Here is a 26,640-nt window from a genome sequence, read left to right as displayed (position 1 = left end):
CTAATGCAGTCTGGGGTCAGGCTCAGGGCTTGGGGCTCAGTCTGAGGCCAGCGATCATGGTCACTCCACCTTGTAACAAAGTGTTTTGTCTACACCACTGATTGTCTACCCAGGAGAAGCACCCTCAGTTTGTGTGAGGCAGAAAGGGGATCCCGTGTGGCTTTGGTCTCTAGTCTAGCCCGGGCCTGGAGACGGCAGAGCCAGGGGAGGCCAGTGGGGTGTGCAGCTCCCCCTCAAGTCCCCCCAGCAGGCTTCTGGCCACACCCACAGCATCTTGGCGCAGGCAGCTCCAGGCGGTGTGGATGTCCTCAGAGGGACACCGTCGCATGCGAGGCTCCTCACCTCTTTGCATCTCTTGCCTAAGACAAATCTCCTGTCCGTTTTTATGTTGACGTTTTGTATGCATGAAATACAACAGGCCTACAGAAATAGTGCATATGAATATATCGACGTAGAGTATAGAAAACATTTTATAAGCAGACACTAGTGTAACTACTGCCTGTATCCTCGGGGTCGAGAAAGAATACTCTGCCCTGGAGTGGGTTGCCCTCATGGTGACCACTGTCTGGCTCGTCACTATAGTTTTACCCATCTATGTACGCATCCCTGGCAATACACTTAATTTCGCCTTTTTAAAATATAGAGATATAGATATGCCTCAAATTTGATGTCTGACTTCCTTTGATCAACTTTTTATTTGTGCAACGAATCCATCCCAATGGTGCACTGCAGTCTGTAGATCTGAGTTGCTTTGTGGCTGTCTGAGCAGAGCTCCAGGGTGTCTCGAAGCTTCCTGCCCCTGGTGGATCACACATGTGTTTGAGTGGGACGGTGAATACATGTTTCACCCTGGCGATTAGGCTAAATTACACGGCAAAGGTGAAGGGCGTTTGCAAATGTGATTAAAGCTCCTGATCCACTGAATTTACATTAATCCAAAGAAGATCCTGATATAATCACAGGTGTAGAGGTCAGAGAAAGGAGAAGTGGCCGAGATGCCATTCTGTGGCCTCAAACAAGCAAGCCACCATGTGGTCAGGGGGCCACGTGGCAGGAATAGCAGGTGGCCTTCGGAAGCTGAGGGCCTCCGTTCTAGAGCTTCGAGGATCGGAATTCCGCCAACAACCCTTGGGTTCTCGCCCAAGCTCCAGGTGAAAATGCAGCCCCGTGAGACCCCAGGTGCAGAATCAGCTAAGCGAGGCCCGGGGTTCCTGACCCGGGGAAACTGTCAGACTCTGATGTCTGTCTCCAAGGCCCACATGCAGAGCGGCTCCAGGGTAATTCCCGGATGAAATAGCCAGTCAGCTCGGGGAGCTTCTGCCAACCCATTTTCTGGAACGCTTCACCATCTTACACTGCCCCCACCGTGTGTGAGAATTCTCGTTGCTCTACTTTCACCCCGCCTCGTGCATCCCCATGCTCTCCTCGCCAGGTGCCAGGGGTCCCCCAGGAGGGAAGGGCAAGCACCCTGCCAGCCCCTAGAGACCTTCAGCTGGAGTTAGCCCCTCTCCAAGGAGGCTCTGCTTTGTGTCTCATGTAAGCCCACTCAGTCACGTGCAATACTGATTTGATCCTGCTGTTTTGTGGATTAAAAACTGAGGCAGAGATATATTAAGTTCCTTGCTCAGTAGAATTGGGCTTGAGGTCACATCAGACATCAAGGACAGTTCTGCAACAAGAGAATTAGGGGCCTCCTGAGTAGACATCAGGCCCTGACCTAGTACTTGAGGGTGGCAAGGATTGGGGTGACTTGAAGAAGAAGCCCGGGCTTGTGCTCTTCCAGACAGGCCGTCTGCATAGGACCATATGAAAAAAATGGAACTTCTTCCTGCAGGAAGCCTTCCCTGACTTACTCTATCTGAGAAACTGAAAAGTCAAACCGGAAGGCCCATCGCCAGGGAGCCCCAGGAGCTGTCACACTGGAGAGTGGGCAATTCAACAACACCTCCCTCCCCCCTACTGCTGACATCTCCAGGACAGCCTTGCTTTGCTCTTCCAATGGCTTGGGGTTCAGGTCTTCCTCAGAGTCCATGACACAAACCGGCATCCTCCCAATAAATCCCTCCTTGTGCCAAAGCTACTTCCGTTTAGTCGCTTGTTCACAGTAGAAAGAATCTGAACTGACCTAACCGTAGAGCAGGCAGGAGGCCTAGCATCCAGCCCTTGGTTTTCAGGTGGGAGAACAGAAGGCCAAAGTCGGGAGGCTGGTGATTCTGCGTCTCTCACGGGCGGAGGGTGACAGAGCTTGGACCAGACCTCAGCCCCAGGCTCCCCGTGCACAGTCCAACATGCACAGTGTCGACTCTGAGAATCACAGCAGGGCTCCCAACGCCTGCCTCCCCCAGCAGCAGGCAGCTCGTGCTGGGAGTCGGGGAGAGGAACACGGTGTGAGGGGGATCTGGGGGAGAGGCACGTAGTAGTCAAGTGCAGCATGGAGTACATATTTGTACTTAGAAATCTGCATTGCTTTTTCAAACTAACCCCTGCCCTAACTGGCATAAAGAGTTATTCACGAGTTATGGAATTTAATCAAGACTTGAATGATGAAATTAATAAAGAAGAGGCATCTGGCTTATGACAGGCACAGGTGTGTAGGTTGGGTCTCAGGTCTACACAGCCAATTCAGCAACTGTTGGTGTGAATACCTTGGCATGTGTCACCAGGTGACATCCTCACAAAAAGGGTTGATGTGTCTTTCCACCGCCAAGCAGGGGGGAAACAGCACAGGCAGGTTAGAACTTGAGGATGATTTTGATGTTTGCTACCAACTCCGGAAGATATCCCAGTTTGCTTTCCTGCCACCACCCCCCCCTTTGGAACTGGAACTTGGCCTCATGGACTTTTGCTTGTCATGTAGGACCTTTGGGTAGGGCCTGGTGGTCTTGAAGTTTAGTTGGGATGGGCGGTGGTGATGGATTGGGTTAGGTGCCACCTCTCTACCTCCATCCCAGGGCAACCAGTCAGAGGTCCTTCCCCAGGAATGAACACGGGACACACATTGGGCCAGAACCCTAGCAGAGGGTTGCCATGTGAGCACTGCCCTTACAGGCTCAGGGTGAGACCCTCTCCCTGCACACCTTCAGGAGGCGCCAATCACAGTGTGTTCTACACCACACTCAACTCAGAGGGGATCCAAGCCTGAGTCCCAGAGGAAGAAGCTGTGGGAAGGAAGGGCTTACTAAAATGTCAATTCTACACCATGTAGGGCAAAAAAGGCTTCTGTGGTGCAGAGAAGCCAGGCAGGAAGGGGGCTGCAGCCAAGCAGGTGGGCCCTGCCCAGGCACGTTGCCTCCCAGACCACCTGCATTCCTTCCCAGGGAGCCTGATACCCTCAGCTGAGCCAGGAGCCTGGCCGCATGGCTACTGCCAGCCAAGGAACCCCCTCTGTACCTCAGACAGCCTCCAGGACAGACCCAGCTCCCTGTGCGAGTGTCCCAGTGCCACCCTCACTCAAGTTTTTGTGGGCTCCCCTGTCATGGGTCTGCTGTGCAAAAGGGGGCTCCGTGGAAGGGAACCAATCAGAGCACCAGAGCTTGGTGGCCGAAGCGGAGGCATTCTTATTACCCAGAGAGGGCAAAGGCTAAAAGGGCTGGAATAAAATGTCTTCTGGGAGGCCAGGGTCCCTGGGGTGGGGATGGGATGGGGGGGACGCAGAGCAATCTCTTCTGGGGAAAGAGATGTCAGGTCAGAGATGAGGCGCTGAACCCAAGTCCCTGCCTACTGTTTGATCATCAGTGCCCCTGTGCCATGCTCCGAGCTCCAGAGTCTCCACTAGGCTGGCTCGGCCCAAAGATTCTGAGGCAAGTCAGGTTTGTGTTTCCTTTAGCCCCCAGCACAGACACGGAGTCATTCTCCCTCCCTCGCGCTTCCCCTCCAAGGCACGTCAAAGCTGCGTGGGCTGGCTCTGACCGAGGGCTGGCTCTGGCCTCACCTGCTTACCTCACGCTGCTGGCCCCGAGGCCCTGCTTTCCCCTGCCCTGTTCCTGGCTCCCGGTCCCTGGCCACCCCGGGGCAGCCAGGCCCAGCCAAGACCAGGCTGTTTTGGAAAAGTGCTGGGACGCGGCAGAATGTGCGGTCTGTGAGTTCCCTCCAAGCTGGCGCCCCGATCCCTGGACAAACAGCGGCCGTGTTTGCCTGTCCATAGCAGCCTGCATTCTCCTTCCAGGCCAGGAGATCCCGGGGGCAGGCGGCCGTGTGGGGGACCTCGGGGTGGAGGTGGAGAGGCACAGGCAGACCAGGCGATGACAGGCCAGCCACCCGCCTGGCAGGGCCCTCCCACCCTGTGGCGGGGTAGTCAGACTGAGGGCAGCCCGAGGCCCACGCTGCCTTCACCTCTGCTGCCACAGGGGACCCTCCCCTGGGAGACGTGGAATTGGCACTTGGAAAAACCACGACCCTCTGCTGGCATGGCTCCTGGTGGAAGCTGGGGGTGTTCACTGCCACTCCTGACCGACCCTCGAGGCCCCTGTGGGAGGGAGCCCCACGAAGCCATGTGCCGGGTGATTCTGGGTCAGGGACTACCCTACCCTTTGCTTCTGTGTGGCCATGGGAGAGTCGCTGCCACTCGAAGACTCTGCTTTAGCTCATGGAAAACAGGGGATTCCCCCTGCTCTCCCCCTCCCCAGGTGGAGGTTAGGACTCGGGGAGGGCAGACCTCAGCCCAGAGGGGAAGGGCGAGGGAAGGGCAAGACCTATGGCCTGGGGCAAAGGATGCAGCGGAGAGCGATTGCCCAGCATCCTGCCCTGGCAGCAGCGGCATGGCTCAGGAGATCTTGGTGACTCTTTTCAGGGTGGCCAGGCTCTGTGCCCAGGTGGCCAGGTGGGGAGGGGCCCTGCATCCCTGTCTGGGCCTGAGGACTCTGAACTGAAGCTGGGTCTGACTAACTCACGGGATCCAAAAAACCCCAAACAAACAAACAAACAACGTTGCAGCTACAAAAAAAAAAAAAAAAAAAAAAAAAAAAAAAAAACCTTTCTCAGGCCAACTGGGAAGGAGGGGGTCGCTCCCCAGGCTGTGGGGAGGGGACTGGGGGCACTGCCAAGGACGGGACCAGCCTGGGCACTGTGAGGCCCTCTCTCCGCACCCCTGGTCCCTCAGTCCTAGAAACCACCCTGGATGGTCCTTGTCCCTGCACCGGATGTCATGCCCTTTGCTGGCCTCACCTCTGGCCTCTGTGAGCCAGGCTGCAGAGCACCTTTTCACAGTGTGATAAACAGGAAAGGGGACATGGGTTCGGTCATCAAATGGGCTTGGGGAGCTCCACGAGCTGTGTCTACGCCGTGCAGCCCCCGGGTGCTCCCATCCTCAGGCTCAAGGTCCTGGGAAGTCCTGCGGTGAAGGAAGCTGTCCAGCTCTACTTAAGCCTTTCCCCAAACTTATTTGATCGGGGAACCTATCTGCTCCTGCAACACCCATGTAATAGGTTTTGAGAAGTGCCTCATGGGGCACGAGGCTAGAAGTCAGGAGAACTGGACTCTGCTCCCCAATTTGCCACGTGACTGTGGACATCAGTGTCCTCGCTCAAGTAAACAAGATGGACTCTGAGGAGAGGCCCTCAGCACTGGGTCGCCTCGTCCAGCACTAAGCCGCCTGGCCTAGCTAGTCATGGCCGCCCTGGGCCAGCAGAGCCGGCTCCCAGCTGCCCCACCCCCCAACAGGTCTCAGGGACCAGTGGCCAGACAGTTACACCCCGCCTCCCACTCACCCAGGGGAACCTGCTACTCGCAGGGCACTGCCACGGACTTCTCTGCGTCTGCGCACAAGGAATGGTGGGCGTGTCTCATAGGACAAACCTTGTGGGGAAGTATTTCCCACCTGACAGGTGGCCATTGCGGAAGGGAATGTGGGTGGCTGGGAGGCCCCTTACAGTGATGCACACAAGACAGAAACCAGACAGCCAGACAAGGGTGAGTCCCCACGGTTTATTATGGAAGCCTATAAAAGAGCCAGGTTGAGTATTTCCAAAATCACAAAATGCACAACATTCATTTTTTTTTAATATGCAACATGGAATATTATATACAGATTAAAACCACATGACAGCCAAAACACTCACACGGCACCAGTTTCATATCAAAACAAAACACACAAGTGTTTTTTCAATATTAAAACAACTGTGATAAAAACATATTAATATTTTGAACCATGTTTACAATAGAGAAAAAAATTCATATTTTACTAAATAACAAATATTTAACAGCAAAAACTTTATACTAAATATCTATTTTGAATTATAACAAAAATAGTACTTATAATAGTTTATAAAGACAGACACAAAATTATAACATTTATGAAAAAAAAGTTTTGTGTATAAAATAATATTATAGTGATCTGGGCAAGGTCAGAATGGTGCCCGGATCACAAATGCCAGCGCCCAACATCGAAAGTGCTTCAATCTGCAAGCCCGTGGCAGGAAGAGTGTTGTGGGGTTTTTGTCTTTTTAGTGTCAAGTTACAATAGTTAGGAATGGTACGTGAGGAAAGGAACCCATCTAGCACTACCAGTACAGACCTGCACACAGACACGCAGGCACGGGTGGACAGAGACAAGAGACGGCCACATTTCAACACTGGAGCCCTCCTGTCAGCCAGTCAAGAGTCAAGAGCATCTTTCAGTTCTCTTCTTGTTGCCTTTGAGACCCAGCGGGGCAAATAATCCTTCCTTCCTCCTCACAGGGACCCCCTCAGCCTCTCCCTCGGCCCCTCCCAGGCTGGTCACCCCAACAGAAGGTGCCTCCCAGAGCCTGCCAGCCTCCCCTCTCCCCCCACCAGGGCCAGGCCTGGTGGGCTTTTTGTCTGGAGTAGCACTTACTGCCTTCGTAGATATTCAGTCAAAAACCGATTGATTTAGGGCAGGCTGGGGCAGCTTGAAGGAGCATGAACCTTCCAGACACTGGGCTTTTATTATGGGTAACAAATTCTGGTGCACCAAGCAGCTCTTTTGCAAGCTTTGATGAGTCTTTACACATGTTTGCCTGTTTTTCAGAATGTGTGTGTGTGTGTGTGTGTGTGTGTGTGTGTTGTGCAGGGTGGATTGAGAGGTTTTACTAATTTTTTTAAAAATGTCTTTTTGCCAATGATGTCTGTTCTGCACGGATTCTTTAGTAGTGGAAAAGTAGGAACCAAACGAAACACTTGAGAACGGGGGTTACAGAGCAGTCGCCAGGCACGAGCCCATTCCCCTAAAGTCTACCACGTGGGGGTGTGAGTGGGGGGCTGTGGTCCTCCCACTGAGCACCATGGAGGGGGCCATGCAGCTGCCCATGGTGGTCACTGCTATGGAGAAGGACTGGAGAGATCGGTATCCTGCACTCTTCTGTGTTTTTGATTTTCTTGTGAAGAGGATTCATTTCTTTTATAACATCAAAAGCCAATAGAGAAACAGAGAAAGCAAAGAAAAATCTGAAAACAGACAAAATCACTTAGAGACTCACCAAAGACCCCTAAGTCATCCCCGGGAGGCATCCCAAATTGCCAACACTCAAAATGCCAGTGGCAGGAGCTACTCTTCTTTCCCCCAGTCATCCCCTGACCGGCCAGTTTTCCACCAAATTACTTCTGACAAATCACACATACCCTCCTCCTCAGCTCTGCAGCCCCCACGGCAGCTGCCTCGAGACCACAGCAGAGGACCCGAGTCAGCGCAGCCGAAGGGCTGCCTCCTATGCTCACCTCCCCTTGCTTTCATCTTGTGCCCACACCCCTGAGCTGGGCTAAGCAGACAGTGGCATAGAGGTGGGAAGGACTTCAAGGACATCTTTCCAAGGGCAAAGGGCCAAGGGTGAAGGTCAAGGGAGGGAAGGCAGAGGCCCTTGCTCCCCGTCAGAAGAAAGAACCCGTATACTTCCCCATGCTCACTAGCAGGAGTGGGGGGCACCGGGGTGAACAGTGGCCAAGCAGGAGCTTACGGCAGCCTCCAAATCCTCACATGATCAGGGCTTTTGACAGAGCAGGGAGGGAGGCAGTGGGCCATTTCCCCATCTCCACCGGGGGCAAAGGCAGAGGCACAGGACTTCACCCGGGGAGTGAGGCTCTGAGGATGAGCCCACAGGGGGTCTGGAGCCTAGGGGTGGTGGGTGGGGGACAGCGTCATTCGCAGAAGTCCTGCCCTGGACAGCCGGGACAGAGGCTAGGGGACAGACGAGAGGCTTGTTCCAGTCCCCAAGAACGCCAAGATTCGGTTGTATCAGTGAATAAATATGGGGGGGTGGGGAGGGGGTGGGGGTGCAGGGGTGCAGCCCATGAGCCAAAGGACTTGGGCGTGTGTGTAACAGGGGAGCAGGATGGGCTCAAGGCTGCCTGGTGGGAAGGTGGGGATGTCAGTGCGCATGCCCAGGGCCACCAGGGAGGGTGCTGGGAGGACAGGGCCTGGGGCTCCTTTGCCCCAAGGTCAGAAGAGAGAAAAAGTAGCAGCAATAGGTAATTTCAAATGTCCAAACTGGCAAAGGGGTGGGGCCCCTTCAGGCTGCTTGCAACCCCCCACCCCATCAAGGGGAACTTGTGTTCTATTACCCAGGATGCTGTTCTTCGATGGCCACATAAGGAGGGGCACTCCACCCGTGTGAATCAAAGCGGTGGGGGGGGGGGGCGGTGCTGAAGAGAGAGCCAAAGGGGGCCCCTCTTTTCCTCCTTCCCCCACGTCAACCACCTGCCCTCAGACTAAAAGGGTCCAAAAGGAATGGAGAAGTGGGGCCAGTTCGGAACATCACAAGCAAATGCTGCAGCTGAGCCACTGACATTTAACACTGTAGTGGGCATGCGGAGCGCCCTGCCCTGCCTCTTCCCAGGAGCTAAGCCGGTGGGCACTGGAGAGACTGGGACAGAAGTAGGAACCAGGAAAAGGGTCCTTCCCTCCCCCCGCCCCGGAAGGATGGGGCCTTTCTGGTTTTGGGCAGGATTTGCAGGGGTGGGGGAAACAGGGGAGGGCAAGGTATGGGGGGGCCGCTCCCCCTTCCCCAGGTTCCCGCCCCCTCCCACACACAGGTTTTGACCCTTCTGGTGCTTCCCACCACCACCACCCACCCCCAGGCCTGGCTGGGCTGAGGTGGGGGTACAGGCTAGGCGCAGTTAGACTGTGGCACTCAGCATGGCCTCCGTCTCTGGCAGGATCTTGTTCTGGTTAGAGTCCAGGCCAAAGAACTTGACACTGAGGCCATCCACGGGATGCAGGACAGGGACCAAGGTGATGCGGGGGAAGGTCCGGGTGGCCAGCTCAAAGCGGCTCGTGCTGGCCAGCTCTACTGCCAGAACCTTCAGGAACAGCTTGGCCAGATGCTTGCCCAGGCAGGTGCGGACTCCGCCTCCGAACGGGAGGTAATGGAAGCGGCCATCCTTGTCTTCACTCCGGGCCTGACCAAAGCGGTCCGGATCGAACACGTTCACGTCCTTGAACACAGGTGCCGTGTCATGGGTGTCCCGGATGCTGTACATGACACTCCAGCCTTTGGGGATCTGGAAACCCTGGAGGCAAGATGGGGGGCAGGGGTAGAGTAAGGTGGTGAGGTGAGAGCCAGAGGAGGTCTGAGAGGGCCAAGGACTTCCTGTCCGCCAGCCCCCCAGCCCAGATGTTTCTAGAGAGCACCCTCCCTCCGGCTGTGGTCCCCCAGTCCTGGCCAGCATCCCCCCGCAGCGTGTTAGTCCCATCTCTTGTTTACAGATGTCCACAGGCAACTTCCCATGACAGCCCAGTGGGCTTCATCTGACCCAGCATTTGGGGCAGGGTCTCCCCCATCTGACAGGGGCACCCCACAGGAAGGCCGGTCCTTCCCATCGGCCAGTGCCCACCCCCAAGGCGGCGTTCCCACAGGTCCCCAAAGTCCCAGCCCCGCTGGGCCCAGCCTCACATCGAGCTCGAAGGTCTGCAGCACGGTACGGTAGCCACCAGAAATGGGTGTGAAAAGGCGCATGACCTCCTTGATGACACAGTCCAGGTAGTGGAGCCCGCTGAGAGTGTCGAGGCGCAGTGTGCCCTCGCAAGGGCAGCCGCCGCTGTGCAGGATGCCCTGGGCCCGCAGCTCCTCGCGCAGCTTCTCCAGCACGGCGGGGTGCTTCAGCAGCTGCATGATGAGCGACGTGCTGGCGCTGGCCGTGGTGGCATAGGCTGCGAAGATCAGCTCCAGGGTCCCGTCCTGCAGCGGCAAGAGGGGATCCAGGTTCAGCTTCCCCCCTCGCCAGTGTCCCCACCCCTACCCTGTGCCCCAAGGTCATCTAGCTGGGCCCTGCCTCTGGGCCTCACGTTGCTGTGGCCTTCAGGCCACGATGGACACAGGTCACGGGGCCGGTCCCCCGGCTGGGCAGGGGAAGTAGCTGCCACAGCCCAGGACAGAGGCACTAGCCTGGAAGTCCCTTGGGGTAGGACTGCTTCTCACTCACTGCCAGATTCCAGAGCCAGCCGGAGCAGGCCTCATCAGTGCAGTGAGCTCCCAGAAAGAAAAGAACAAATCCCAAGGAGCCAGGCCCTGTGCGGGTGAGGAGGGTGGGTCTGCCCCTGGGCTTTCCACCTGGCAGCCCCAGCCCCTTCCTCCATCCCCAGGACATCTGGCGGGAGGTCAAGAGTGCGGATGGGGTTGGGGAGGCCCCCAGGGCCCACAGCCGTGGGGACCTGTGCTGGGATGGCAGCGAGAAGGCTGAGGAGAGGGGGTCCCCAGAAGACTCGGACCCCGCCGAGGTTCTCAGGAGAGCAAGACACCTGGACAGTGGGAGCCCCAGGGGAACATCCCAGCAGGTCATCTCATTCCGAAGCCTGTATTTTTACAAATGAAGGCCCAGAGAAGAGAAGGAAGGAACCTGGGTCCCTGACTTGCCATGGCAGCACCTAATACTTCTTGTGAAAGGGGAAGGCCATTGGAGCTCCTACTGGCTCAGCAGGGGGAAAGCCGGAGTCAGACTAGGGGTAAGCACAGACGGGGGGACGGAGAAGTCTGCCGTCAGCCTCCGCAGGCACCTGGCAGGCACGCGGGGTGGCAGAGCCTCGGCAAGGATGAGTTAACGAACCCCTCCTCAGGTGGTATACCCGCCCTACAAAGGAGTGGGCAGGAAGTCCTTCTTGGGGCCCAGTGTGGACAGTCCGGGCGCTGGCAGCCCAGCTGGGCTTAACTAGTGCCTGCAGGCGAGGGGAGAGTACGAAGTGCCACCAGCTTTAATAGGCTGGTGGGGGTGGAGGAGACCAGAGTTAGGTCTAAATCTCCCTGCTCTTCCCCAAGGGCTGAGGCTGCCCTTCTGGGGACCATGAAATGCACCGAAATGGTGAATATTGGGGGTGGAAGGGGGTGAGAGGGCCCCCAAAGCCACTGACACCGAGTCCATCCCGAGGTTTCTAGAGGCCAAATTTTGGCATCTTTACCTAAACGGTAGAAGAGATGGTGGGTGGGATGGAGAGTGTGGAGCCCAGCTGCTGTGGGGACCCACTCACTCCCAGGACTGGGCAGCCCCACCCATAGTGGCTGTTTCCCATCCTCCCCATCACACCACCCACACTAAGCAGGCCGGGGCACAGCCTCTTTTCTGGTTGAGTCCCCCAGCCCCAGGCAGTGGTGGCCACCACAGCCACTCAAAGACGGTCCCTGGGGGAGTGGAGCAGGATGGGCAGGAAAAGAACCTGGGGTGCTCATACCACCCACTGGGGAGGCTGCCCCCACCTTCAGCTCCTGCATGGTCATCTCCTTGCCATGCTCCTTGCTGCTCTCAATGAGGATGTCCAGTGCATCCGAGTAGTCCTTGCCCTGGGTGCACTGTAGCTTCTCCCGGATCGCCTTTTCCAGGCCCTTCTGCAAGATCTGCCGTGCCTGAATGCCCTGGGGGGAGAAGGGGGCCATCTAGTCACCAAAGAGGAAGGGTAGGCTCACCAAAAGCCCCCTTCCAAGGCCGGGAGGGGCAGGGAAGGGACTCCTCTGAGAACTTCCCATCTAAGCAGCTGAGACCAGTGGGTGAAGGCTCCGCCCTCGCCCTTCTGCTGACACCTCCCCTCTGTCTGTGTGACCCGTGAGTGACTGAGTGGTCAGTCAGCCTCTCCCACACAAAGTGGGCTCGTGGATGCCCATCTCCTCTCCTCCCAGGCCCTGGGTGCTCACCCGCCGGTAACCGCTGAAAGGCAAGTCGACGGGCAGGGAGAAGACGTTCTCCACAAACTGCTGGTAGACTTCGAAGAGGTGGCCAAGGTCCTCTTCAGGGATGCTGAAGCCCAGAAGCACACGGATGGCCATGCGGAAGGTGAGCTTCTGCGTCTCCTGGTACACGTTGATGGCCTCGGGGTGGCTGCTCCAGGCACGAAGTGTGTCCTGGATCACCAGCTGGATCTTGGGCAGGTAGCTCTGCAGGGCCTCGTGACTGAAGATCTTGGAGAAGACCTGGAGGGCAGGGGGCAGTTGGCCGGAGGGGCTTGCGCCTGCCCACACAGCTCCCATAGGGCCCCACCGCAGCATGCACCCAGGGCTGCGGTCACAAAGACGCCAGGTCCTCACTCCAACCAAGCCCCACTTTCCACCTCCAGACACAAACCCTCGATGGCGCCCCTACCCCACAGCCACTCCTACTGCCTGTGCCTTGGGGCAGAGGCAGGGGAAGGACAGGAGTAAAGCACAGTTCACCGGCACTTTTGTTCCAAGTCGGAACCTTCCATGTCACTCATGGGAGATCTGAGCTGTCCTCTCCTTCGCTGACCCCCAGGAAAGCATGAGCTCCACATAGTGGCAAAGCCCCGGGGACTAGGCAGTCCAGCTGCTAGTAGGTCTACACAGGAGCTGGCCCCTCCACTGCAGGGACCCATTCCCAAATTCCCAGGCAGAAGTGCCCGGGAGGAGTGGAACACAGATGCGTGCACTGGACAAGGAAGAGGTAGAAAGCAGTAGGTGGCTCGTCTCCACTGATGGAAGAACAAGAGAGTCTGAGGCTAGACAGCAAGCAGGACTTCCTGAGACCCTCCTCCCCCTACTACCAAATTTCTCTCAGTCCCTGGGAAGCACCTAATGGGTGGAAATCCTAAGGAATCTGTTAATAGCTATGCCATCAAAATGTCTTCAATGTGGCTGAGGCTGGAGGCGGGGGAATGGGGGCAAGATTTTCCACCCCCAAAAGATCACAATGCCCTGAAAGATCACAATGCCCAACGGAAGCCCTTTTAATTCCTTGCATCTCCCTGGTCCATTTTAAGTAGCCAGTGAGTCCCTATTTCCACCTTCTCTTGCTTTCCATCCTCCTGCTTCCTCAGTAACCCCTCCTGCCCCCTCCCTACCCAAATGGCCCAGCACGCAGTTTCATGCTGCTGCCCATGGCCCACAGGAGAGGGGAAGATGTGAATTTATTTACTGATACCTTTGCAACTCACTCAACCAACATCCTCTATCCCCCCCCCCCGCCCAGGGTCCGGAGCAGAAGGGGGGCACCCCCACCAACACCGAGGGAAAGGTCACTGGGGAAGGCAGAGAGGGGAGAGACAGCACAGAGGAAGGAGACGCATACTCCTCCGGCTCCCCTACCCTGGCCCCCCCGCAAACCACACACACGCGCTCACCCTCCCCTCCTGTCCCCAAACACAACCACCGCACAAACTGTAAATGTGAGAATTTCCCCTGCAGTCAGCTCGAGGAGGAAAAGGTAACATTTTCCTGGCCTCAGCCCTGCATGGCTAATGGGAGGGCTGGTTTGCAGAAATAACAGTGCTGGCCCTTCAGTGGCCCAGCCAGGCATTCACAATAGCACTTTCATTCCCAAATTCCCGGTGGGCAGACGGAGGGAGGGAAGGAGGCCAGTGAGGGGCAGAGAAGCCAGCACTGTTTCGAGCTGCTCCTGCTATTAAGGGACAGCTGAAACGTAGAAGGACGGGAAGTGGCCAAGGGCAGCCCAGGTCTGAATGGGTCACTCACACCTTACTCAGCTGTGGGGGTCCCAGGAACTTCCAAAGGAGACTTCAGCTGCCCCCTCCCTTCAGGGGGTTATGGATACAGGCAGTGCTCTCTGCCTCAGCTCCCCACCCCCAACCCACCCTGATATCCTTAGGATTCCAAGTTCAGCTCCTGATCAGAGTCTAATGAGGTGGGAATGGGGCCCTGTCCCCAGAGCCCAATGCTGGCCAACCAAGGGCCCTTACAAAACAGGAAGGTGTTCATCAGGGAGGCAGAAAGATACTCTGTGGCTCCCAGGCCTCGATGGGGAGACTGGAGGTAGGGGCGGGCAGAGATAGGGAGGCCACACCTGGCCTAGAGCCAATCAGCCCAGGGCCGACTGAGGAGTACTGTCAGGGAGGGCATGGGGCAAGGTGTGGCCAGGGTCCCCCCCACCTCCCGCAAACAGGAGACCCAAGCCCAGAGGTGGGCATGTGGAGGGGGCAATGGGGTGGAGGCCACTCAGACCAAGACTGGTCAAAGTCACAGCCAGCTAGGCTCTAAAGGGCAGCGGGGTGGTGGGAAATGGCAGGCTGGGTGCCCAGAGACCTGAGTTTTAACCCCGGTTCATGCACCAACTTACTGCGCCACCATGGCCAGGTCACGCCCTCCAGCCTCAGCTTCCTCACCTATGAAATGGTGAGGTTGAACGAGGTGACCTCTGTGGCTCCTTTCAGGGTACAGAGCACATGACCGCCAATATCTAGGTATCCCAAAGTAGATGCCGTCCCCTCAAAAGAGCCCAGAATCTGGCAATGTGTGAGTCCCCTGGGGCCTACCAGGCCCCCCCCCCCCCACGCATACACCCCATGCAGGCTACAGTGGCTCAGGAGGGGGCATCCCAGGGTTACCAACAGAGGGTCTCTGAGGAACCCCACTGCACTCTGTGGAGGGGCCAGACATGACCCACCCACAGGCCCTGCCCTGCCCCAAAGGTTACATTCCCTGCGCCCTCTAGTGATGGCCAGCTGAATTGCTCCTTCTCATGTCTTGGGGTCCAAGGAGGGCAGGACGACCAAGGGGAACCTGGGACTGAGCAGAGGGGCTCCAATGGTGGGGGGATCCACGCGTCGCCTCTAGGCAGTCAGGGGTCCTGAGAAGGAGCTGGAATGACCCCAGGAAGCTCTCTGCCACCTTGCACTTCTGGCCTCTGGGCTGGGGCTTCTGAAAAGGTCCAAGGCTCTTATCTTGACCCAGCCCCTGACTCACCAGTGGCAGCCAGCAGGTCACTGTCCTCTCTGGGGCTCAGCTTCCCCACTGGTTTCTGGGGACTAACTGGACGTTCTTGGGTCCCTTTCACCTAGCTGTCCTACCCATGATTCCTCTCAGAGACCCCTGAAGCAGAGAAAATGACCATATGAGAAGCATATGGTCCGGTGGCAAGCACTCCGAGTCAAGGGACTTTGCTCAGAGTTCACCCAGGCCGTGCCCCTGCTTCCAGCCCAGCTGTTCCCCAGTCATCAGGGCCTCTCAGGCACCAGGAAAACTCCAGGTCCTCATCCCTGGGTTGGTGCCCAGGATTAACAACGAGAGCACTTCCCACCGCCAAGGCAGCCCAGAAACCACCACCCACCACAAAGGCCAGGAGGAGGCGGAGGTGCTGGCCAGGGCAGAGGGAGGCCTGGGCCACGTCGGGCGAGCAGGCGGGGTCAGGACTCGGGCACATGGGCAAGTGCCCAGCAGAGCCGCTCAGTGTGAAGAGAGGAAGGGTTCCCAGCCCCCAGAGCTGTCTGCCCTGACCACAGTTGTAATAGGAGCCAGGGCTTCTTTGTCTCCCTCTGGGGCTTCCCTAGGAATTCCCAAAAGTGAGCCAAGAATGTTGGACAAAGGTCATAGGGAACCAGCTCTGGCCCAGGCAAAGCTCTGCAGAGGGGGCAGCAGGTATGGACTTCCCACCAGGGCTGGTGCCCGGAGAGAGAAGGCAGAGCGTCACCGGCGGACCGGGAACTCCCAGGCACAGAGGCAGGCGGGCTGGCCTCCCGCCTTGAAGGCTGTGCTTGGAAACCCTCCATCACCCCCATGGGGTGCTCCAGCAAAGCGCCTGGCACAAGGGCCCACATCCCTGGTTCTCTCTCAACCCTGAGTGGGAGGCGGTGGGGCACCAGGGGGCTTGTCAAGGCTCAAATTCTCCATAACTGTTTCTACAAAGGCTTCCCCCTCCTGCCTCTCACACCGCGCCCTTGGGAGGAGAGCGGCTCGCTGGAGCCCCGGAGCCCTGCGTGCTGACCCGCTTGGCCAGATACCCTCCCCCTCCGCAGCTGGTGCCTATGGATGAGCAGATGGACAGACAGCCTCTGGACAGGCAGCCTCGGGAGCGGGAAGAGCAGGAGGGAACCTATTGCTTGGGCCAGTGACTCAGACCGGGAGGAATGGAAGCGGCTGCCCGGGAGGGCGGGGGCCGGGGCAGGCTACCCGCTGAGCCAAGCCGCCGGAGCCCCGGCCTGCCGAGTGGAAAGGGCAACAGAGCGCAGGCAGCGCCGGGGCCACGGGTGACGCCAAGGTGTGTACTTTATACTCAAGGAAGGCGGAGGGCAAGAGAGGACGTCATCTTCCCAGATGCCTGCCATTTCCACCAGGCCCTGGCTTCACCCGGGCTGCCTCCCAAGCCAATCCCCACTCAGCCACTCTGGCTGGGAAGGGCCGGCCCAGACCCCCCCGGCCTGTGCCTGCTTCTGGCTTCCTGGCACCTACAGCAACAGAGCGCCTGTCCCCCACTTTACTCTAGCTCTGTCTCCCCTAACTCTTCCACCCAGGACAAAAGCACGTGGTTGGGGAGGGAGGGCCGCGCTGGCAGATACCTGCTGAGCCCCAGAATCTGAAAGGTTAGGTCTGCCCAGACACTCATCCCTCTTCCAGCCACAGTAAAACCCCCTCAGAAAATGGAGGTCCAAGGGGGGAAGGGCCCTCCCGATGTCGCAGTCCAGGCCATGACTGGCCATACCCACCAATGGCCCCGAACCCCAACTCCCACCACTCCAAGCCCCACTGATCCACCTTCTACCCGTCCTGGGGGCTCTGAATTTATCTAAGAACCCTAAGGGGACCCTTCTTTATGGCCAAGTTTCTTCCCAGGAGAAGGCCAGCTGTTCTGGCTACTCTGTCCCTGCTGTAGCATGTCCCACCCCTGGAGGCACACCCCCAACCCCGGCCCTTCAGCCTGGCAGCCTGAATGGATACAATGGTGGCACAGGGGGCTCAGGGCCAGAGCAGACCCCAGCCAAGCCTGCTCACTCTCTGTCAAGGCCAGAATTGTCTCTCAAGGCTGGAAGAGTGAGCAGATGCATCAGCATCACAGCCTTGGACCCCTCCCTGCCCTGGGAGGACAGAGAAAGGAGGGAAAAGGGAGGAGACGGACCCTAGGCCCGGCCAGACCCCCACCCACTGCCTGGCACAGGGCGAGTGGAGGGAGGCACCCACTCTCAGGCGCTCTGGCGGCTGGCTGGCTGTGGGCTCCCTCCCACACTGACCTTCAGAGAGATCCGCTCCTGCCTCCCACCCCCTCAGCGGCCCCTGCACCCACTGGCTGGTGCTACAGTAACTTTTGAGTGAAGGACTTCTTGGGCTGGCAGAACAAAGGCTGTGTGCCTATCTATGCCAGGGAGCTGGGACAGAGCTCTCAGGAGCAGGGCTGCCTGGCTGGGCCACCCACCTTCCTAACGCAGGTGAGAACTGCTGCCCTGAGCTGAGCCGGGGGAGACTTTGCAGCCAGAGGCTATGCACTGGTCCCAAGGCCATCAAGAGCCAGTCTGGGTTGGCCTCCCTGAAGACCCCCAAACCCTCCTGGCTCTGCCCTCCTGCTGAAGCACTTCCTAGACTCTGTACCCCAACACAAACTGGAGGATGGACAGGGTTTCTGAGAGAAGTGCGGTGAGCCTGAGCCTGCCCTCCACTCCTACCCAGGACAGCGCCCAAAGGCCAGGTCCGTGAGGGGTGGTATGTAGGTAGACAGGGCTTCTTCATCCTACCTCCAAAGCCTGGGGAGCTGTTCCCCCACCTTTGCCTTAGGTACAGAAGTCCCTGTAGCCAGGAGTCTGGGTTGGAAGGGCAAGAGAGCCATGCCTGGAGGCTCTAGGACACCAGGAATCCAGGACTAAGTGCATCCTCCGGGATGCTCTCCAAGTTTTGGGAGGGCTACTGTCTGAGGCCCCCTGAAGCTGCTGGTCCTCCCTATCTCCAAAGGAAAAGAGGAAATGCCTGATTCTGGGGTGTGGGACTGTGCGCTGGAGCTTCCAGAACTAACCCCCCCCCCCGACTCCTCCTCTGTGTCTCTGACAACCTCCCCCCACTCTTCCCTACCACACTCTTTCTAGGGCAATACCCCAGCCTCCCCACACACAAAGAAGGATGACATCCCTCCCCCATTAATCAGAGACACCCCAGGCCCCTGGGGGAGGGAAGGTTACAAAAGAGAAGGGACAGAGTCTGAGGTAGTAGCTATAGGGACACGGGCCTGGCTTCCCGAGAGGATTCTGTTAGACCGGGCAAGAGTTTCTGGATTTTCTCCCTGGCAACTCGAGCCACCTTGGCCCTAGACCACCAGGACAGGAGGGGCAAACACCTGGAGTTCAGCGATGGCTGTAAGGAGCCCCTTCCCAGCACATCTGGTCAGACCTCCCAGAGAAGGGGCGGGCCACCAGCCCCAGTGGAAACAGTGACGCTCCTACTTCTCCCGCCAGCCAGGCCTCAGCACACCTGGGCCTTACGTCCTGTGAGTACATCCTAACCAGGCCCGGGGCCTGGCCCAGCAGCCTGCTCACCAGCCAGGTCCCTGACTGCAGTGCGCACTGGATAAAGCAGTGTGCGTGGCACACCCCCGACCCTGGCCAGGCTGGGTGCACTGGGCACTGGGGTCCAGCAGCCTGGCCATTTCCTCCAGGACCAAAACAAGCCCCTGAATATTCTCTTCTCATGCCTCCAGCTAGACTCTACTTCTTGAGGCAAGGTCGACCATGTCCCACTTCTGGCTCTGCCTCACCCAAAGCCTTCAATTTGGTTCAGTAAACCCAAGCTGATGGAACATGAATTAGAGAGATTTGGGGGGAAGGGCCCTTTTGTGCACCCCTTTCCCACAGGCTCCAGACACATGCCACACGGCAAGCACACACTAGTACACCCAAAGAGAGGGCCCCTGCACTGGGCTCCCAAGCCTCTCTCAGGATGAACTGCTTTCTGGCCACCTCTCATCCCCCAGAAGCCAGAAGATAGGGTGCCCCAGAGGGAGACCATCGATGACTCTTCCGCGGCTCTCAGTTTCGGCCCCCACCCCTGCCCGTCCCCATCTCTCCCTGCCGCATTCCTCCGGCAGTATCCTCTGTGTGGTCTCCTTCCCTCCTCCCAAATGGACAATGTGGGCCAAAACCTTGGGGCTTTCCAGGTGGGCCCTCCCCACCTGGAGGCCCACAGTCAAGTCAGGCACAGGGCGGGTAGAACCACAAGGCAACAGCAGGTCCTGATCCAGCCTTCCTGTTCCTCCCAGCACCTCCTCCCCACCCCCACCGCCAGCTCTGGCAAGCCTAGGTGGGCAGGACTAAGTAAGGCTCTGCTTGGTGGCCCAGAAACAACTCTTCCCATGGATGCCTGTGTTGCATGTCCTGTCCTGCCCTTTCTTTGCTTCCTGACCTGGTTCAAGTCTCTCAAACTCTCCAAGCCTCAGTGTCCCCTTCTCTGAGAAGGGGACAATGACTGTTTTCTTGTCAAAGCCTCTATAAAGATAAAATGAGGACGCAGACATAGTCCTTGGAGCTGGGTTTCTGGCTCAGGCTGTCTCCTCACTCTTCGGAACAGGCTTTGGGTGGAGTCCTAAAGACTAAGAAAAAATAGTGTCCAGCACATGTTATAAGCCCCCGTTGCTGAGCCCATAGCCCCCTCCCAGCCACTTCCCCTCTGTCCTCTGGGCCTGTCAGCTGCTTCCTGCTCTAGTGAGGCACATGGGGGAAGACTACCCTAGAAGCCCCTTTCCAGTCCCTGCAATCCGTGCTTTAAGGGGAGGGGGGTTGTCTCCTCCAACAGATTTTGCCTCCTTTTGTCTGCTATGGAAAACTACTCTTCGCAGGCAGTTCAAAAGACATCAAATACTACAAGATTAATTCCTACGTTCACAAAGACCTCTTCACTTAGACTTCTGGTGGAGGGGGCGGCTCACCCCGCCCCGCTCCCAGACTCTGCCACTGCTCCTGGAAGATCAGAGGCTGCCTCTCTCTCTCCCCTTAAGGTTTCAAACCTGGATGAGTCCTCTGACCCAATGGAAAAGAGGGAGGGAGGGGAGGCCGTGCAGCGCCCCGTCCCTGCCCGCTTTAAGCCGGCGGGCCGCCGCCCCGCCCGCCCGCGGCTCAGCTTTCGGGTTACTGCAGTTCAAACAGCACGTGCCGCCCGCGCTCGGTGCAGCCGCGGCGGCGGCGCGGCCCTGTGAGGGGGCGGGGAGGCTCGGCTCGCTCCGTGCGCGCTGGCTTGCCTCCTCCTCCGCGCCTCTTCCAGGCGCTCGGGAAATCCACAGGATAAACACCCACTTTCTCTTCCTCTTTATGGGAGGGGGGAGGTGCGCTTTGATCCCTCGCAGCGCCGCCGCTGCTCTCCCACCCTTCGCCTTCCTCCACCATCCAGACCTGTGCGGCCGTGGCCCAAATTTCATCCCCCCCCACCCCACCCCGCCCAGGACAGGCCTTGCTACCGTCGCGCACAAGGTGCTCCGCTCCCTGCGCCTGCCCGCGTCGCCCTTAAGCAACCAGTGGCAAAAAGGTTAGGTTTGGTTTTCCAAAGATCCGTCTCCAGTCCTCGGGATTCCAGAGGGAAACCGGGTGGAAAGGGGAGCATGGGCCACCATCTGCCCTTTTATTTCTCGGTTCTGTGGAGCACGCGAGGACGGGCGTTGGACGCCCTACTCCCTGCGTGTTCGAGCTCTGTCCAAACCACCTCCCCGCAACAGCCACCGATGGGCCCCGGTAGTGGGAACGGCACAGCCGACCGACAAACGGGCAGACCCGGGGGAGGCCTGCAGGCTCTGGATCCCGGACCGCAGCCGTCTAGGCACGGAACTGTGGGATCCTCTAGCATGGTGTGCAAATGGAGGCGCAGATTCGGGTGGGGGAGTCCCCGGGGCTCCGCAAACTCCTTACACCCGAGACGGGTGCACGGAAGAGGGTGAGAGCAGTGTTGCGGGGCCCTTCGCCCAGAGAGAGAGCTCTTACCTTGCGCTTGTTGCGGTGGATGTCGCCGATGGAGTTGGCCACCGTGTTCGGGCCCAGCAGCATGCGCGTGCTGCGTGGCCACTCAGTGCTCACGAGGTGGTGTTCGCCCATGAGGATCTTGCGCACGTTTTCTGCGCCTGTCACGCGGATCAGCGGCCGCCCCAGCAAGTGCGTTTTGAACACGTTGCCATACTTCTCCCTCCGCGACGACTGGAAGCCGGAACCCTGCGGGAACCAGGGAAGAGACCTCTCTCAGGGCGTACATCGCCAGATGGGATGTCCCGGAGGCCCAGACTGGAGGGCTCGTGGGGGAGGAACGGAGGATCCCGCCCGGGGCCACCAGTCCCCTGTCCCCCCAACCCCCCCCCCACCAACACACACATACAAACACGCACGAAGGTTTTATTTTTCATAGCATGCACAAGAACTGGGAAGTAGGGCCTAGAGGATAATAAATAATGCAAGAAGGCGGGAGGCCCCGGGCCCCCGTCGGGAGGGTGTTTTTTGGTAATGACTTGCGGGAGGAAAAAGGTATCCCGGACGGCGGGACCTGGACCCGAAGCTAGAGCCTCCGCTCCCCTCCCCCTCGCTCCCCCGCCTCACGCTCCGGAGCCTCTCGGAATAAATATTTCCAGGCTCCCGGCCACGGGCTGGCGAGACCCCGCGGGGTGGCCGCAGGCCAAAGATTATTTATAGCGGTGAGCGGCCTGTGCCCGGAGGCAGTCACTACAGAAGGGGGTTGGGGTTTCCTCCGTTCTCAGGGGTGGGCCGCGAAGGGACCCGGCGGCCCTCTGAGGGATCTGCAAGGTAGGGTCACGGGGCCGAGAGCCGCAATTTTCCTAATGCAATCTTCCCTGGGAATAACTGAGAAGGATTTTCGTCGCCGCCCTGGAGTCTGGAACGGGAGCTCGGAGGAAGGCGCTTCCCGCGGGGCGGGGCAGGGCGGGGCGGCCGTCACAGGTAACCGAATCCCCGGCGGCGGCAGCGACGGCGCGCGCCCAGGACGGCTAAGCCCCGACCCCGGCCCCGGCCCCGGCCCCGGCCCCGCGCGCAGAGAAGCTGGCTGAGCGGGCCTCCGCGCGGGTACCGGAAACCGAGGGGACCTCCAAGGGGCGGGGGCAGGGGCGTCCGGCTCACCTTTGACGTAGGCGCTCGCCACCCCACCCCGCGTTAACCCTTCTCCCGCCAGGGCAGCACCGGGTGCGAAGGGGAGGGGCGCCACCTGTCCGGCACTCTCGCCTGATGGCCAACGACGTGCGAATGCGGACTCCAGACCTACGGAGTCATGCACCCCCGAAGGGACACCTCGGCATCCCTTTTTCCCGGGTTGGTCCCTCTCCTCACTTTCCTTTCTTCTATGGAAAAGTATTCTCCAGCTAAATGTGTACACACCCCAGCACTGCCGAAAAGTGACTCTGCAGAACCCGGAGCCTAATCACTTTTCCACATGCGCCTCCGGCCCCGGCGCGCGACAGGGAGCGAGCCCAGATCGCCCGCGCCTCCAAGACTGGGGGCTGGGCCGCGGGGACGCCACCCCACTCGCAGGTTGGGGGGTCGGAGAGAGCCTCCTCCCCACCCTGCCGCAGCACTAGACAGCATCTACCCCTTTAAGAGAAATCTAGGCGAGGGTGGAGGTGCGACCAAGGGGGGGGTGAGGAGCGGGATTCCCTCCCTCCGTCTGCTATACCCTTCTCCCTCGCTCCGTCTGACTTTCCGTCTCTCCTCTTCTTCTTTTCCTCTGTTTTTCTTTTCTTTCGACACAAAAGTTGGGTTGTGAATTTTCCGAGGTCGCCGCCGCCTCTCTCCCGCCGTCCCCCTCCCGCCTCTGATCTGCCTAACTATAATTAAAGTGCGTTTTTTGTGGCATTAATAAAGAGTTATTTGTCCGCCGTTTCCACGGTCTTCACAAAGAGGACTTTCATAGGGGCGGCCGCTCGGGCCGCGAGTCCAATTTATACAAAAATGTTGTATTTTTAGCCCTAGGCTCTGTTTAGATGGCGCACGGTGGAAACGGAGAGCCCTTGGAGGTCCCCCCGTAAAATCTGATAAATGACTCCAAAAAAATAAAGCTGGGATTCAGAGGGCTCCCATTAACCCCTTCAGCGCTCTTCTACAGGCATCCCCCATTTCCCTCCCACGGCGGAGTCTAGGGCCCCGCGGGCTGATGGAAGGGGAGGCGTAGGCCTGGTTCTCTTTCCCCAACTTCAGTGCCGGTTGCACGCGGAGCCCCAGGGGCCCTTGTGGGATTCGGAGAAAAGGTCAGGGGGACATTCCGGGTAGCAGAGAAAGGTCAGGAAAGGGGCGGGGGGAGAGGCGACAGACCACGGATTCCGCAGATTGGCTCTAAGGAGACGGGAGCTGATGCCCGTGTGAGTTACTTTATTTCCTAAATTCTCGGCCAAAAGCCTAGACCACCGCCGCATTTAACTCTTTCAGTGTGGTGGCATGGGAGAGTCTCTGAGGATTTCTTTACGGAGGGTAGCCCTACTGATTAAAGCGAACCCCACCCCACTGCACGAGCATCCCCAAAAGAGATGGGCCGATTCTGGGACTTGGGAAGACCACATCGCAGAGGATCCGCACGCCCCTCTCCCCGCCCCCGCTCCGCTGTCACTTGGCGCGGGGCGGGGCCGGGCTGGGTGTACTTGTGTGCGCTCGCGGACTGCACGCGTCTGTTAATTTCAAGCCATGCTTTCGCACTTCTAAACGCACAGGTCTCTGCCGTCGCCTATCGCCTCACCTCACCCTTGCCGGGGTTGTCTTCAGGACGTTCATCCTTCTCTTAACTCCCATCAGCATCCTCCGTACAAACACGGGTGTTCACCCGAACACAACACACCTCCCGCGGTTAACCAGAGGCTCCCCCCACCCCAAAAAGAAAAACACCTGGTGTATATCAAGTTGCAAAAGCGTTTGTCTAGCACTTGACGAGGTTAATTCCAGGTTAATCTCCCCATTACTTACCTGGGTCTGGTCCTCGACGCACCCACCCCCATTATCACCAGCGGTGTGCGGTTGTGTAGCGTCTAGCAACACACACACACACACACACACACACACAAACCCTTTGGATCTCATACACCAATCCCAAGTTTCTCTCCCCTGCTCAAGTGTCCCCACCCAATAAGTAAATAGACCCTTTTCCTTAAAAGCCAAGAACCCTCGGGTCTCGGGCTTCTCACCTTCCTTGGGTTACCTCCTTCCTTCCCCACCACTAAATATACACACTTTGTTGGATTGTGGACCAGGGCAGTTGTACCTAGCGCAGCCGACGACGCGGCGGGAACACAGCTGGGGTCTAAAAGGGGCAATTCTGGCTGTCATTGGCTCCTTCCTCTCCCTGGCTCAGTTTTCGGGTCCCAGGGACACCTCCAAAGCCCCGGAAGCCGACGGCGACAGGGGCCTGGAGCGCGAAGGGGAGGCGAAAGCTGCTCACGACCCGACACCCCCTCCGGCTCGCCTCGCGCGGGGAGCCACCCGGACGGTCCACGCACCCCTGCTGGGTCGTCCGCGACCAGGGAAAGTCAATCTTGGGAGCCCTCTCGAGTCCGGGGACTTCTATCAGTCCCCAGAATTTGCGCACCCGGCGCCTGTGGGCTCCGAACCACGCCGCAGGCGGGCAGGGCAAGCCCGGGCTGCACCCGCAAAGAGGAGGGAAGGGGCGGGGCGGGGACCCGTGCCTTCAGGCTCCCGGCGCCCCCTGGCCGGTCCGCCGCTCCAACGGCCCGGCGCTCGCCGCTAGCGGACCCCGGAGAGCCGCGGAGCGAGCGCGCCCTTACCTGTAGCAGCCAGTGGCCGGTCTCTCCGATGAGCGGGAAGCCCATGGAGCCCTTGGGGATGGGCAGCTTGCAGCTCTTGTCGCGGGTGGCCGCCCAGCGCAGCTGCCACAGCTGCTGCGACACGGCCAGCAGCAGCGTCACCGACACCAGGCACGCGGCGAGGGTGGCCAGCGCCGACACCAGCTCCAAGCCCTCAAAGAGCATGTTGGCGGCCGCTCGGGGGATTGGCTGTGCGGGCCGCGGCGGGGGAGGGGAGGGCCGGATGAGAAGGGACGCGAGCGGCGGGGGAGGGGAGGCTGCGGCCGGGGGTCCTGGCACCTCCAGCCGAAACGGAGAAGGAGGAAGGGGCCGAGGGAAGGGGAGTGAGGCTGCGAGGGGAGCGGAGAGAGGGAGGGGAAAATTTGCCTAAAAGAAGAGAGAGAAGAGACACGAGGCGACTCGGGGTGTAACTTTGTTTGCTTGTTTGTTTGTTTGTTCCCTTATAGCGGGCTTAGGGGATGATCGAGGGGTGGTGAGATGAAGCGGTGAATCAGGCTGGTGGATTAGCTCTCCCCGCAACCATCACACTCGGAAAACTTTGGAAAACTTTGTCCAGCGGGAGCCTCTCTCGTAAGAGCTAGCGGAGAGAAAGTGCGATCGATTTGTCAAAAGTTTTCCCCCTCAAACTCCTAGGTGGAAAAAAAAAAGGAAAAAAATTCTGAATCCAAAAATTCCAACGAACCCAGAAACTTTAGGGGTGAGGGGGAAGGTTCCCCGGCTGAGGCGAGTGGAGAGGCCCGAGCCCAGCGTCCCCGGGCTGCCCCGGGCGGCGCTCCCGAGCCGCAGAGCCGCCGCTGCACCCCCGAGGCGGGCGCGGCGGGCGAGGCAGCGCGGCGAGCGCGGCGGCCGGAGCGCGGGTGCGAAGCCGGCGGACCGCAGCCGGGACGGGACGCGGCGGGCGACAGAGCCCCGGGCGGGCGCTGGGGCGGCGGCGGCGGCGGCGGCGGCGGCGGGCGGGCGGGGTGAGGCGGGGTGGGGTTGGGGGAGGAGGTGAAAACCCAAGCTGGGCTATTGTATCAATTAAGAAAAGGCAATCCGTCCCGGGACGCGGTCTCTCGGCTCTGGAGTTGCTGCTGGGGGAAGAAAGGGGGAAAAAAGAAAGGAAGGCAAAAGGAATGAAAGAGGGGGAAAAGCAGGAGGCAGGATTTCAGGGCTGGTGGTTTTAAAAGCTTCTCTCAATGTGAATTTGAGTCCAAAGCGAGGCGATGCGTGTGTTTATATAGAGGCGGGAGGCTGCGCCGTGGGCGCCCCGCCAGCCCGCCCCCCCCCCCCACCCCCACCCCACCCCACCCCACCCCCAACTCCCCCCCCCCCCCCCCCCCCGCGCTCACAAAGCCGGAGGCGTGGTGAGAGGCCGGCGGCCGGAGCGTGTGAGCGCCCGCCGGCCTCCAGCCCCGCCCCGGCCGCCCGCCGCCCGCCGCCCGCCGCCCGCCGGGGACCCACTTGTAGCCGCCGCAGGATCAAACTCAGTTCACCTCTCGCCTCCTCTTCCTTCTCGCCGGCGTCTCGCTGAGCTCGGCACCTACAGACGGACGAGAGGAGACACACACACACACACACACACACACACACACACACACACACACACACACACACACACACACACACACACACACACACACACGGTGCGCTCTCGCACAGTGCCCGCTTGGCTGCTAGGCTACTTCCCTCCCTCCTTTCCTCCCTCCCGGTCCCCGGGCCCCCTCCTCCCGCCCCGGGCAGTCCCGTGTGGGCTGTCGCCCCAGCGGCTGAGGTCTCCGC

General features: G+C 59.1%; 1 protein-coding gene across 4 annotated transcripts; it reads right to left on the bottom strand.

Annotated features, from left to right (window-relative positions):
* Positions 1-5,908: 5,908 nt before the first annotated feature.
* On the bottom strand, positions 5,909-26,436 carry LOC113937952 (cytochrome P450 26B1). 4 transcript variants are annotated; one of them, XM_027622947.2, is made up of 7 exons: positions 26,323-26,436; positions 24,841-25,456; positions 21,062-21,286; positions 12,069-12,344; positions 11,637-11,792; positions 9,843-10,127; positions 5,909-9,459 (listed from the first exon to the last, which is right to left on the bottom strand). In XM_027622947.2, the coding sequence occupies exons 2-7, from the start codon at positions 25,042-25,044 to the stop codon at positions 9,067-9,069; spliced, it is 1,539 nt and encodes a 512-aa protein (XP_027478748.1). In that variant the 5' UTR covers positions 25,045-25,456; positions 26,323-26,436; the 3' UTR covers positions 5,909-9,066. The 4 variants fall into 4 exon arrangements, with proteins under 4 accessions (XP_027478748.1, XP_027478747.1, XP_027478745.1 ...); XM_027622946.2 differs by having other exon boundaries at positions 24,841-25,508; positions 26,355-26,375; XM_027622944.2 differs by lacking the exon at positions 26,323-26,436 and adding an exon at positions 25,562-26,046.
* Between the last annotated feature and the right edge of the window lie 204 nt (positions 26,437-26,640).

Source organism: Zalophus californianus, chromosome 8 (genome assembly GCF_009762305.2).
Source record: "Zalophus californianus isolate mZalCal1 chromosome 8, mZalCal1.pri.v2, whole genome shotgun sequence".
Taxonomy (NCBI): Eukaryota; Metazoa; Chordata; class Mammalia; order Carnivora; family Otariidae; genus Zalophus; species Zalophus californianus.
This window is presented reverse-complemented; position numbering and strand designations above follow the sequence as displayed.

Coding starts and splice junctions, on each gene's coding strand:
- LOC113937952 (XM_027622947.2), bottom strand. CDS start 25,044: ATGCTCTTTGAGGGCTTGGAGCTGGTGTCGGCGCTGGCCACCCTCGCC. Junction 21,287..24,840: donor CCGGCCACTGGCTGCTACAG/GTAAGGGCGCGC, acceptor TGGTTCCCGCAG/GGTTCCGGCTTCCAGTCGTC. Junction 11,793..12,068: donor CTTTCAGCGGTTACCGGCGG/GTGAGCACCCAG, acceptor TTCTCCCCCCAG/GGCATTCAGGCACGGCAGAT.